This window comes from Kogia breviceps, chromosome 2 (genome assembly GCF_026419965.1).
Source record: "Kogia breviceps isolate mKogBre1 chromosome 2, mKogBre1 haplotype 1, whole genome shotgun sequence".
Lineage (NCBI taxonomy): Eukaryota > Metazoa > Chordata > Mammalia > Artiodactyla > Physeteridae > Kogia > Kogia breviceps.
Genome location: NC_081311.1, coordinates 34618317 through 34631213, shown reverse-complemented (window position 1 = coordinate 34631213; position 12897 = coordinate 34618317). Strand labels below are relative to the sequence as shown.

Sequence of the window (12897 nt, the reverse complement as noted above, 5' to 3'; positions counted from 1 at the left end):
TTTCCTGCCACTGCGAGGACAGGAACTACATCTATCTGTTCTGTTCACTGCTGGCACACAGCAGTTGCTCAACAAAAAAAGTGCGGACAGAAACTTGAACTCAGGCCATCCGGCTTCCAGCCCACTCTTCCTACTGCCTTCCCACTGCAGTCGGAGAAATAATCCCAAGATGTAAATAAAAACTCTAAATAGAAAAAGCCGGTAAGTGTTTTCATTTCCACGATTAATGGAGGACCTTGGCAGAAACCGCTCACCGCGAGGTGTGACGGCCGCAGGAGGGCGTCAATCAAGAAAATGCCCCCTTGCCCCGTAGGCGAGTGGAGCCGCACAGAGCTGAGGCCACACCGGGTAGCGCGTCACAGCTTCAATAGCAAACACGTGCAAAAAGGGAAAGCGGGGCTGCGCGCAGCTGCGATCCCCCAGGACCCGGGGATAGGGGACAGGGAGCAGCCCCCACTTGGTCAGAGAAGATTGCACAGCTTCTGCCTGGCGCCGTAGGATCCAGGCCTTCCCTTGATTCCTGCCCGAAGCGACTTCTGCCAGCGTCCCCGGAGAAGTGGCTGAGTCCCGGAGCCCACAGATGAAACGGGCTAGAGAGCAAGAGTCCGCAGCACCTTAAGTCTAATCGTCCTTACCACGCTGGGACGCAGGCAAGGGCCGTGGATCTCTCTCCTTGGAGTTGCCCCAGGAACCCAGGGCACGCTCTCCCGCTACGAGCACTCCCGAGACGCCCGGGACAACAGCCAATGCTACCGTTACTCCAGGGAGCGCGCTGACCACGGAGGGTGCTCTCAGGCCTGCGAAGGCGCGGCCCGACCAGGGGCCTCTACTTCTGCGGGGCCCGAGTCCAGTCGCCCCTTGCCTGGGCCGGCTACCGCCTCCCCGGTCCCGGGCCTGGACCAGTGCCCCCGAGTTTCGGCGGAGATGCCTAGCCGCCGGGGTTAGGGCCGCTTGAGGCCGCCTTCCAGGCAGCTGCTTGCCTCGCGCCCCGCCTGACGGACGCGGCCCTGGGCTTCCTTCGAGGGCGTCCCGGGGCAGGGTGCCTGGAGCCCCGAGCGTCGGCGGCGAGGGTACAGCCGGGCGCAGGGTCCTAAGAGCCTGGGAGCAAGCGCGCCCCGGGGGCGGGGACCTCGGCCTGCGGGGGCGGGCCAAGGGTGGGGGCGGGAGACGGCTCCGGGGGCTCCGCGCCATTGGCCGCAGGGCCCAGCGGCAGGAAGGGGCCAGAGAGCGCGGCCCCACCCCGCGGTCGGCAGAGCCTATAGCCGGGAGCGCGGAGCGTGGATAAATGTAGCGCCGCGGCGCGGGCGGCAGCTCTCCGAGGGCCCGGAGCGCGGCGGAGCCATGCAGTACCCGCACCCCGGACCGGCGGCAGCGGGCGCTTTGGGGGTGCCGCTGTACGCGCCCACGCCGCTGCTGCAGCCAGCGCACCCGACGCCGTTCTACATCGAGGACATCCTGGGTCGCGGGCCCGCCGCGCCCACCCCCACGCCCACGCTGCCGTCCCCCAACTCCTCCTTCACCAGCCTCGTGTCCTCCTACCGGACCCCGGTGTACGAGCCCACGCCGATCCACCCCGCCTTCTCGCACCACTCCGCCGCCGCGCTGGCCGCCGCCTACGGACCCGGCGGCTTCGGGGGCCCTCTGTACCCCTTCCCGCGCTCGGTGAACGACTACACGCACGCCCTGCTCCGCCACGACCCCCTGGGTAAGGCGGCCGGGGTCAAGGCGGGGCCGAGCCCGGGCGGCGGCGAGAAAGGCGCCACCCGGCAGGTGGCAGCGCCCAGGAGGCGGCGGGGGCGGAGGGGAGGCAACAGAAAGTTGTGGCAAAAGCGATTGAAAAGCGGCTGTCGGGCGCGCGCGCGGGGACGGCAGGCGCGGGCACCGGCGGCGGGCAGCCCAGTCTGCCCGCACCATGACTCAGATTGGTTTTCCTGCACCTTGCAGGCGTCGGGGCGCGCGGGCCCGGGCCGGACCTCGGGCGCTGCCGCTGGGGCCGGCGGCCGGAGGAGTCCTGGGGGCGCGTGTCGCCCGGGTGGGCTCCCTTAGCTGGAGGGACTGGGAAGGGAGAGCCGAAGCGCCCCGGGCCGCCCCTGCGGGACAGGGATAGCTGCCGGGCCGGGGTGGTTACGGGGCTGGACCTGGTTCAACAAGCTTGTGCAGTGAAAGAGCCTGACCCTTTCCGTTCATACAGGAAATCTTGAGTTCTCGATAGGAGTAAATCTGGTTTCAGAAGCTGTTAAGTGTTTTCCTGGCTGCATGAAGCAGACCCTTCCCCCGGAGTAGTGCACGCTGCTGATTATTTTATCGACATCCTCAATACAGACAAATTCAGGAAACACTCGACTTCTGATAGCCGGGATCCGTTTTTCTGATATTGTTCATTTCCTCTGTGTGGGATGTGACTTTATGGCAGCTAAAATAACCAGTTGCTTCCCTTTTTTTTTTTTTTTTTTTTTTTTTTCTGAGGCTGTTTTGCCCCAGTCTGAATCCTGACGTAAGCAAAATCTCGAAAAAACAACATTGCCAACTTTCAAAGCATTTAGCGCAGGCCTGCAGACCCACGGACAGACGGACGGACTGACCCACACGTCTTTGGAATAGGAAGGGCAGCGCGGACACGTTGGCCGTATAGAGTTTGCGGCACTTGTACCCTCAGTGCATGGCCTAAGAAATAAGCCACCCGTGATCTGCGCTGCGGGTGGCCCTTGGTGCCCCCCGGGTAAATAAAACGGGTCTCCTTGCCTTGGGCCATCAGGGTTTTAAATCTACTCTGTTATTGGCAGCTTCCCCAGGGGAAGCAACTAACAAATTAATTAATTGACATTTTAATGTCATCAATATGGTGTGGCCCCTCACTCAGTTCTCCACCTTCCTTTCTCATCGCTAGAGAGATTTGGGGGGGGGGGATTATATTTTAGGTTTTTTTTAAAGTTATTATATTGTGGTTTTGATTCCATTCTTGAGGGTTGGATGGCACAGGCCTGGTGCGGCTCTGTTTGCCTTCTGGGCCCCGAGGGGGACCCTCAGCCAGGCCGGGCCTGGGGGCAAACGTTTTCACAGAGCGCGCCCTGGGTTTCCTTGGGTTACTGCTGGGACTGCGCAGGAGGAAGCAAAGGGTTTTTCGAGATAGACCAACAGGAAACACATTGACGGAAATGTTGCCATAACCCACGGGGTGGCTCTAACTGGCCGCCCCCACCGGCCGGGTGTGAAATCAGAGGAGGCCCGGCGCCCTCCAGCCAGGATGGGAAGCTCCACGCGCCCTGAAGCTTGCTCTCGGGCCGGAGGGCTTCCGTTGTAGCCAGGCCGCCGGACCCTGGCAGCAACGCCTTGGCTAGTGTGACAGACCCACTCTTCCCCAACCTAACGGGTATTTGGAAAGTGCGGTTCACCAAGCGAGAGGACCTCTCTGCAGGTCCTCTGGACTAAAAAAGTTGTGTATAAATTTTGAGAGCGACTGATTAAAGAGGGTCATGGTATTTTAAACTCAACCTAGAGTCGGTGTTCTTTGGGGGATCAAAATGATTGTATCTAGCCATGGGTGTGATGGTGGTGTGTGTCTGTGAGCATACACGTGTGATCTTTGTGCACATGCCGTGTAGGTGTGTGACTTTGGATGTTCCTGTGGCTGTGGGTATGACGTGTATTGGTGGGAGCGTGTTGGGTCCACGTCTTAGGGGGTATACGTGAATGTGTCTGCTTGAGTGTCCCGTAGCCTCCCCTCCCATTCTTTGTCATCCCCAGTGCAGGCAGGTCCGGGGTGGGCCACGCTGCTTCAGGGCCCTCACTAACCGTCGCTTTTGCCCACAGGCAAACCCCTGCTCTGGAGCCCTTTCCTGCAGAGGCCTCTGCATAAAAGGAAAGGCGGCCAGGTGAGGTTCTCCAACGACCAGACCATCGAGCTGGAGAAGAAGTTTGAGACCCAGAAATACCTCTCCCCGCCCGAGAGGAAGCGTCTGGCCAAGATGCTGCAGCTTAGCGAGAGGCAGGTGAGCTCGCTCGCAGGGCGCAGGCAGGCTCCTGGGGCGGGGGTCGCGGGGCAGAAGGGAGACAGTGGAGCGACCGGGAGCTCTGGCGCGCTTGGAGCGCTGGTTGGCTCAGCAGCTCCTGAACGGCTTCTCCCCTACTCCCCAGGTCCCTCGGGATTCTGGGCTCCTGGCAAGTTTTCTTTCTGTCTTTCCTGTAGGTCAAAACCTGGTTTCAGAATCGACGCGCTAAATGGAGAAGACTAAAACAGGTATTGACATGGTTCTGTTTCTATGGAAATAAATATTTTTATCATGTTATCTCAATTGGAGGCCTGTTACAGGTTGTATGCAAAAGTCATTTGAGGGACTATTTAACCTCTTCACCTTGATTAAAAAGGCAAATAGTCCTGCTGAAATTCAGGATGAGTTGTTCAGGCGGCAGTAATGCTAAAAGCACCTAATGCGGTTCCTATATCAATTATGCTTGGGTTTTCACACACTGGCTAGTAAAACTCCCAGCTAATTGTTTTATAAACCCCATATGTTGTTTATCTAATTAACGCAGGAAAGATAAAGTAATTGACAGTAAATGACTTAAGCAGTTATCTTTGGGAGAAAATTGTTTCTTTTATTTACACAGCCACAATAAAACTAGGCAGAGCTCAAGGGTAAATATAAGGAAATAAACACTTTTAAGTCTTGTTTGCACTGTTTTTTAGAAGAATTAAATATCAAAGTGTTAAAAAATTATTTCCCCTCTAATTCTAGCTCTTAAAATGAATATAAAAACAGTAAGAGAATATCCAAGCCTGTTTGAAAGGCAGCTTAAACTTTCTAACAGTCTTTCTTCCAATGACCTTGTTACGCAATATGTGATAAAAAGTAAAGGCTAATTCAGTTTTTAAAGAAGCTCTGCTGACTTAAAGCTAAAGATTTGTTTTTGATGTCCTAATCTTGATGTCTTCTCCAAAGTTATCTGACAAATGCTGAATTTTTCATTTGCCAGTCTATATACGGTTTATAATAAATATTTTTGAAACAATAATGAGTGGGGAAATTGAAAGCGTGCTTTTTTTTTTTTTTTTTTTGTGGTACGCGGGCCTCTCACTGTTGTGGCCTCTCCCATGGCGGAGCACAGGCTCAGCGGCCATGGCTCACGGGCCCAGCCGCTCCGCGACATGTGGGATCTTCCTGGACCGGGGCACGAACCCGTGTCCCCTGCATCGGCAGGCGGATTCTCAACCAATGCGCCACGAGGGAAGCCCTGAAAGCGTGCTTTTTAAAATTTAGAGATAAATTTCAGATTCTCTCTCAATATCTGACCTTGTGACTTGTTACATAGTTGTAAGCTTGGTAAATCTATTATTCTATAGTCTTGCTTTAGAAAAAAAAAACCTTAGCAGTATATCATAATATTTCCTCATAGTGTCTATGTGCATTTTAGACAAAAACAGGATTAAAAATTTACTAACTTATTTGGTTCTTGGTCAAAGGTAGTTTACCAGGGACTTTAAAAACAGTGGTTCCTATGTAATATGGGAATATTTTCCAGAAATTTCCTCCAGATTTTAAGTAAATTATATTTGTCTCCCTTTCCAGTTAGCAACATTCTTCCAGTTCTGCATTTTTTTCTTTGCCATGATTGTGTAACTTGCTACACATATTTATGTTTGTATATGTTTGTGAACTTACTCCAGAAAATGCATAAAAAAAGGATTCAATGTAATAATTTTGAAACTTTATCCTTAATTCACTATTTAGCATTCATATTTTTTAAATGTTGGAAGATTTTGTTAATTAGCAAGGTTTAAATATTTGAAGAATAAAGATAGTGTGTATCTGTAGTGATCTAATTTCTTTTTCTCTCTAAACTTTTAAGAACCTTGAGACCATGGGTCTGGGCTGGAGTTAAGTCTTCATTTGACATAACACATTTACATTTATATTTGTGATTGGTTGTTCTTATCTGGCAAGAGTATAATCTTTCTCTGAATATGACAGGAACTTTATTTCTTCCAAAGTGAGAAAGAAGCACAAGTATGTATTTTCTGAATAAAAATATTATACCTGAAAGCAGTTGATAAACTAAAAATTAAAAAGATGGTAGAAGATGAAAAGATATTTGATTTATGTCTCTCACTTCTTCATATCTCATGATCCCACCAATCTCCATTTTCATCTTCTTCGTTCAGGAGAACCCTCAAAACAATAAAAAAGAAGAACTGGAAAGTTTGGACAATTCCTGCGACCAGAGGCAAGCCAGTGAACAGAATAAAGGTGCTTTGGATAGCTCTCAATGTTCGCCCTCTCCTGTCTCCCAGGAAGACCTTGAATCAGAGATTTCAGAGGATTCTGATCAGGAAGTGGACATCGAGGGTGATAAAGGCTATTTTAATGCTGGATGATGACCACTGATATTGGCATGTTCAGAAAACTGGGCTTTGGAATAACATTTGCTACAGAAAATCTCCATAGATGAACTGGAAAACTATATGAGAAAGGGAATCAATTTTGGGTATTCTGGAAACCTAAAATGTGTGGTGCACTGGCTAAATAACAAACACATTGAAACCTTAATTTTGACTTAGTTTATGAACTGATTTTAGATTGTATGATAAAGGGACTCTTCACTGATTAAATTCACCCCCTTTAAAAGAAAGTAACTTGTTTTTTCTATTTATAAAAAGTAATTTTGAACTTTTTTGTTAAATTTTTAAGTTATAACTTTAAAGATTTTAATAGGAGTTTCTTGAATGATTTTTCTATAACCTGTTCCTACATCCCACTTAATGGAAAAGTAAAGGGACATCCCAAATCCAGAGGTATGCCTTGGAAAGGGGGCCCACAATTCAGGCAGCCTTGTAATATTTTAAAGGAAACATTCCTTACTTTTTTGTTACATTCTTACACTGCTGCCTTAAATCCAAAACCATCTCAGAGCTCTTGTCTCGGGGATGTATGTGTTCTTTTTGTCAGAGAGATATATAATCAATATAAGTTGATAGTCTTAAATGCTTGTTTTGCACTGTCACTTAGAACCTGTTTGACCAAGGTGTTAAGGGGATAGTACAGTCCAGTTCAAGCAGAGAAACTGACTCATCAGTGACTAAAATTAATCACAGATGAACTAGAAGTAGCAGATTAATTAAGTGTAAGTAGATTGTAGATATTGTGTTTTATATTAAACAGTGTTTATAATGTGTGTATATATAATTGTTCACTGTAAAAAAGACATGGCCAAAATGTTTTTTTTTTAAATGAGTAACTTGTATATAAAATAAATCCGTCGGTGGGATGACTGACCTCTTTGGACCTCTCATTCTTCGATGAAAACAAACCCACACCTTTTCTTCCAGCGCCTGGGGTGACTGGCGCGGTGCTGGGCGTTGGGGCCGGGGCTGCGGCGTGGGGTCCGGCGCAGGAGCGTCTGGCGGTGCGTCTCGCCGGCGCTCCTGCGGCTCGTGGCTCCTGGCGTCCTGGGGGCGCGGTTTTGGGGCTGGCACCTGAAAGGTAGATGTGAGCCTTTCCCCGGGAGCTTGCTGGGGGTTGGCGGGGGGCGGGGAGTGGTGTGTGTGTGTGTGTATGGAGCAGCGGAGGAGGCTCCCGCCAGCAGACCCCGAGCCCCGGGCGCGCCAGGAGGCGGGAAGGGAAGAGCAGCTGCGCCGCGGCAGAGCGCGGGGGCCGCCGAACGCCATCGATTCACCTTGGCTGGCCGGGGAGCCCGGGCCGCCGTCCTTGACCCGCGTGAGTCAACACTGCGTCATCCTTTGGCTGCCGAGCCCGGGTTGGGGGGTCCGCTGAGGGGGAGGGGGAGTACTTTGTGCCAGGACAGCGGTTCTCCCGCTTCAGCGAGCTTCAGAATCACCGGCAGAGCTTGTTGGAACTCATGCCCACCCCATCCCCAGAGTTTCTGATTTGGGTAGGTCTGGGGTGGGCCAGGGAATTTACACTTCTAACAAGTGCCCAGGTGTTGCCCAAGCTGCTGGTCTGGGGCTCTAAGGTGCTCCTTGTGTGGAAAAAGCAGGTGGGACCCGCGTTCACCCTTCACTCCCTCACCTGCTCCCCTCCTCCCGACAATTCCTGCCAGTGTGGGAACAGGAGGCTGGCAGCGTTGAGAAGGAGGACGAGGGAAGGTGTGAGCAGGGTTCATGGTTGAGGGGAGGGAGCAGGGTTGAGGAAGAGGTATTGTGAGCTGGGGAGGAATGCAGTGCTGAGCGGGGGGTGGGGGGTGGGGGAGGTGTGGAGCTGAGAGGAAGGAGGGTGGGCTGAGGTTTGTGCCCGGCCAGGTATTGCCAGCCCAGCTGCTTGCCTACTTGGGCCGTCAGGTTCCTGACATTCCAGGAAAATGATGAGCGAGATCTGTGAGGCGGGAGTCCAGAAATCTCTTCCTCAGATTGGGATGGACATATACACGCTACTATATATAAAATAGGTAACTAATAAGGACCTCCTGTGTAGTACAGGGAACTCTACTCAATACTCTGTAGTGGCCTATATGGGAAAGAATCTAAAAAAGAATGGATATATGTATATGTATAACTGATCCATTTTGCTGTACATCGTAAATCACCTACACTCCAATAAAAATGGAAAAAAAAAAAAAAAAAAAAGAAAGAAAGAAATCCCTTCCTCTAGCCTGGGCCTCTATGGAGGCCTCTAGTTATTGTGGAGTTGGGTGCGTCTGGACTGAGGTTCTGTGAAGGAATGCCTCTGCCCCTGGCCTGGCTTGACCAGGGCTGTGGCTTCCCAGACATGAGCACTCAGATGAAGAGAGTGAAAAAGTTGTTGCACTTAGGGGGTTGTCACACCCTGCCTCCTTAGATTTCAAGAAGGCCCCTGGAATTACCTGTGGATTTTATTTATTTATTATTTATTTATTTTAATAATTTTTTCCATCAAACTTGCTATATTGCTACTTACAGATAATTTTTTTTAATGAACAAGGGACTCCTTTTAAAGAAACATTTATTTATTTTATTTATTTATTTTAGCTGCACTGGGTCTTAGTTGCAGCACATGGGATCTTCCTTGCGGCATGCAGGATCTTTTTTTAGCTGCGGCAAGCGGGCTTCTTAGTTGCAGCATGCATGTGGGATCTAGTTTCCCAACCAGGGATAGAACCCAGGCCGCCTGCATTGGGAGCACAGAGTCTTACCCACTGGACCACCAGGGAAGTCCTTACCTGTGAATTTTAATTTCTGAGAAAATTTGTACTGGGTCCTGAAGCAGAGAGGTGTGCACTGGCCTGGAAGTTTAAAGATTTGGGTTGGAGTTTTAGTTCTTTGCCTCAGTTCTTTCACCTGTTGAATGAAGATGGTCTAGTTGATCTACATGATCCTTACCAGCACCCCAATTCCCAACTCAGTTCTCCTCAATGTCGGAGCCCAAAGTAGACATCCAGTGGGAGGGTCTCCTTTCCACTCAACTGTAGGCTCCAGGCTTCCTGTCCCTGCCTGACAGGTTTCATCAAGGTTTCAAAGGTCATAGTCAGTCTCATTTGAAAAGAGGACTGTCTGTATCAGAGTTTGGGGAGAACAGGAGGCTTATGGGCCTAATATTGAATTAAAGCAATCCTGAAATCAGTGTGTGTGTGTGTGTGTGTGTGTGTGTGTTTCGCTCCTGGAGATAACCTCTGGTTAATGGTTATTCTTGAGAATAACTGTATCATGACTATCAAGCAAAGGAATACAGGTTTATGTATTGATTGGCACTAGAAAAATTGAGAAGTGAAATCTTGTTTTAAAGTAGACAATCCCAGAAACCAGGCCGTTTTCCAGTTTACAGCTATTCCCAATTCTCTTCAAGTTGATCATGTTCTGAATCTAAACATGTCCTTAAGAATCCACAGCATGTTACCTGGAGGAAGTACAGTATTTTCAGGACACAGATTGGCATTAACTGTTTTCTAAAGTGCCCCATTGCAGATTGCCAATGAATATTTACAAATTCTTCCTACAATCCAGGCATTTTTCATTTGTTTGTCTTTTGGCTATTTCATGTTGAAGCAGCATGTATGACCTTTACAGCACAACTCCTGTCTTGTTTTTAACTCTTTTTATCAGGAGATTCAACTTGAAAACGGTTATCATTTAGCAGAAAGACAAACAGAAAAGCACATTTTTGTAAGCAAAACGTTAATGATTGGAAGAATTGCCCTAATTTCACCATGACAGTGTGTGATTAATCCCCTGGGTCATGTACTTATACTTTAAGTTATTCAGTTCATCAGTCTTTGATATTCAGAACCCTTTCTAACTTAATAGGATATTGATTTTGTTGGATGATGTACTTTGACTCTTTAAACAACATCACTTTTAGGAATGATTAGGCTGCTGTGTAGTATTTTATTTAGAGAACTGTTGCATAAGGTTTCTTTTTCTTACTTTTTATGGTTTTCTCAGGGTGAAGGCTGATAAGACATCTTGTGGGAAAAGAGGAAACCATCTCTGATAGTGAAAGTACCTATTCTCTTTCAACATTTCTGACAAGCTTTTTTCTGTGTGTGGTTTCATTGTTGTGAATATTCATTTTAGTTAATGGGGGCAGGGCAGGGATTTAAGAAAATGTATCTAGACTTGGGGGAAATGCATTTAGCTGGGGACAGAGCACACCAAAAATTCCCATTCCAGTTATACTACCTTGTGGAGGACAACGGGAACTCAAAAATCTCACCCTTTTGATTTTTCTTTAAAATCGAATGATTTTAAAATCTAATGCTGTAAATCTGTGATTGGAGGTAATATTTATGTGAATACTGACAGCATGGGACAAATGTGTAAAACTAAACAATCACTCACGATGCTTCTAATTAGGAGTTTGGTATCTCGTAGTAAAAATAATCAGATGTTGTACTAATATTTACTTTTCATCCCTTTGGGTTTCATGAAATTCCAACTGGAATCTCTATCTAATCTGATTTTATCCCTTGATACTTTTTTTTTTGTGTATTGTTGTTGAATCCGAATGAGAAGCACTTTGGAGATTCCTCCCACCCACCAGTATACCTGAGGTCCAAGGTCTACAGAACATTAGCTACCCCTTCAGATATGGCTGTGGGGAACCCTACTCAGGAATCTTACCGTTGTGGATAAGAGCAGGGCTGGAAGTAAGGCAGACGAGTCCCCTCCACCTCCCTTGCTGGTTGGGGGCCTTGGCCTCAATTCCCAGCCTCAATTCCTCGAGAGGTGGGCGGCTCACCTGAGAGGAGGCATCAATACCTGGCACACAGTGGGCGCCAAGTGTCAGCCTGAAAAGCTAGAAAGCCCCCACTGAGTCCCTTCTTTTGAAGCAGCTCTTTGATTCGCAGTTGCAGGCGGGAAACCTCTTCAGTCGGATGTACACAAATCTCTCCAGACAATAGAGAGGGCCGCGGGGAGGAGACCTTGGGGCTGGAAAAGGCATTTCCTGTCTGCGGAGGATCTTGACTTTGGAGCATCCGGCGGTAGCCGCGAGGTTTTCGAGGCGGCTGAAAACTTTCTCGTGTGGCTGTTTAAAAAAGTCACTGCCAATTTCAGTCACTGCGATTTTCTCGATGAAAGCTAAGGACGTAACTTCTCACTTAAAAATTTTTTTTAAGCATTAGAATTTTTTTTCTAATTTGGAAGGGGAGTTTGGTATTATTCAAAATCTTAAAATTCAAAAATCTCGTCACCCATCTCGTCACTCCATAACACTACGACAAGAAAGGGTTAACGGTAACCTCCTCCCTGCCCGACCCCCAATTCATAGATACTGGAAGGAAGAGAAATACCTATTCAGTTTGTCTCCATTAAACTTGTTTATATTTTTCTTTTGTAGTTTATGTCTTTTATCCCTCTTCACCTCTCCACTTTTTAAAAATTTATTCCCTTTTTACAACCTTCCCCCTTTCCTGCATCTCAAGATTCCTCTTCCTCATTCAGTTTATTTCCCCATTAAGAATAGAAAATGACTAGTTTCACTTCTTCAGACGTCACAATTAGGGCTAAGATTTTCTTCAGATATATAGAAAATTTCAGCTTTCAGGTGAAAATCCTAAGTTTGAGGGCGATGTTGCTGGAGTCCTAATACACTGCCCCCATCCCTCCAAGGACAGTTCTTTTAGTTTAGCTTTTTATTTATTTATTTATTTTCCTTTTGAGCCAGGATAAGCAATCATAGTGATAATAATAATCAAAAAGTAATAATACTTGTGTCCCCAGGGGTCAAGCGTTTGTGCACTGGTGGGTAGTGGAGCTGCCCAAGAGATGGTGCAAGGGGTAGGCTCAGCATGCCCTGGCAGAGCCTTCCAGAGGTCCTAACGCAGAGGAAAGTAAATGGAGTGCTGTTCTAGGGAGAGAGATAATCAAGTTCACAAACCTGGAAGGGAAGGAGGGCGGGGAATAAGTATGACTAGAATCTTTAGAGGTGCTTGGGTTCCAGCATTTTGGAAAAAGGGATTATGGACTGCATCCTCCCCTTCCAGTCACACAGATCTCTTTGCTTTTACTTTTGCACTTTCCTCCATCTGGAACTCTCCTTCCCCAGACAGTCTCCTGGCTGGCTCCCCTGGCTGGCTCCCTTGCCTCCCTCAGGCTTAGGCCTTCCCTAGCCATCCTGTTTAAAATCACACCTCCCTCTTTCCTATTCCCTTCCCACAATTTAATGTTCTCTAATTACAATTCGATATCATATTTCAACTTATTTATTTATTACTTGTCTCTCAATGAAATGTTATTGCCGCAGCATAGGAATTTTTTTTTTTTTTTTTTTTTTTTCGGTACGCAGGCCTCTCACTGCTGTGGCCTCTCCCGTTGTGGAGCACAGGCTCCGGACGCGCAGGCTCAGCGGCCATGGCTCACGGGCCCAGCCGCTCCGCGGCATGTGGGATCTTCCTGGACCGGGGCACGAACCCGTGTCCCCTGAATCGGCAGGCGGACTCTCAACCACTGCGCCACCAGGAAAGCTCCAC

The 12897-nt window shown here is 48.4% G+C and overlaps 1 protein-coding gene across 1 annotated transcript; it reads left to right on the top strand.

The window, feature by feature from the left end:
• The first annotated feature begins 1226 nt into the window (after positions 1-1226).
• Positions 1227-7274, top strand: HHEX (hematopoietically expressed homeobox). The gene is made up of 4 exons (XM_059055478.2): positions 1227-1705; positions 3811-3989; positions 4187-4237; positions 6161-7274. The coding sequence occupies exons 1-4, from the start codon at positions 1342-1344 to the stop codon at positions 6371-6373; spliced, it is 807 nt and encodes a 268-aa protein (XP_058911461.1). The 5' UTR covers positions 1227-1341; the 3' UTR covers positions 6374-7274.
• Positions 7275-12897: the final 5623 nt, after the last annotated feature.

Bases quoted from the DNA above. Each gene is read 5' to 3' on its own strand.
- HHEX (XM_059055478.2), top strand. From the start codon at position 1,342: ATGCAGTACCCGCACCCCGGACCGGCGGCAGCGGGCGCTTTGGGGGTG. The intron at 1,706-3,810 runs GTAAGGCGGCCG...TTTTGCCCACAG, and splicing joins GCTCCGCCACGACCCCCTGG to GCAAACCCCTGCTCTGGAGC. The intron at 4,238-6,160 runs GTATTGACATGG...TTCTTCGTTCAG, and splicing joins AATGGAGAAGACTAAAACAG to GAGAACCCTCAAAACAATAA.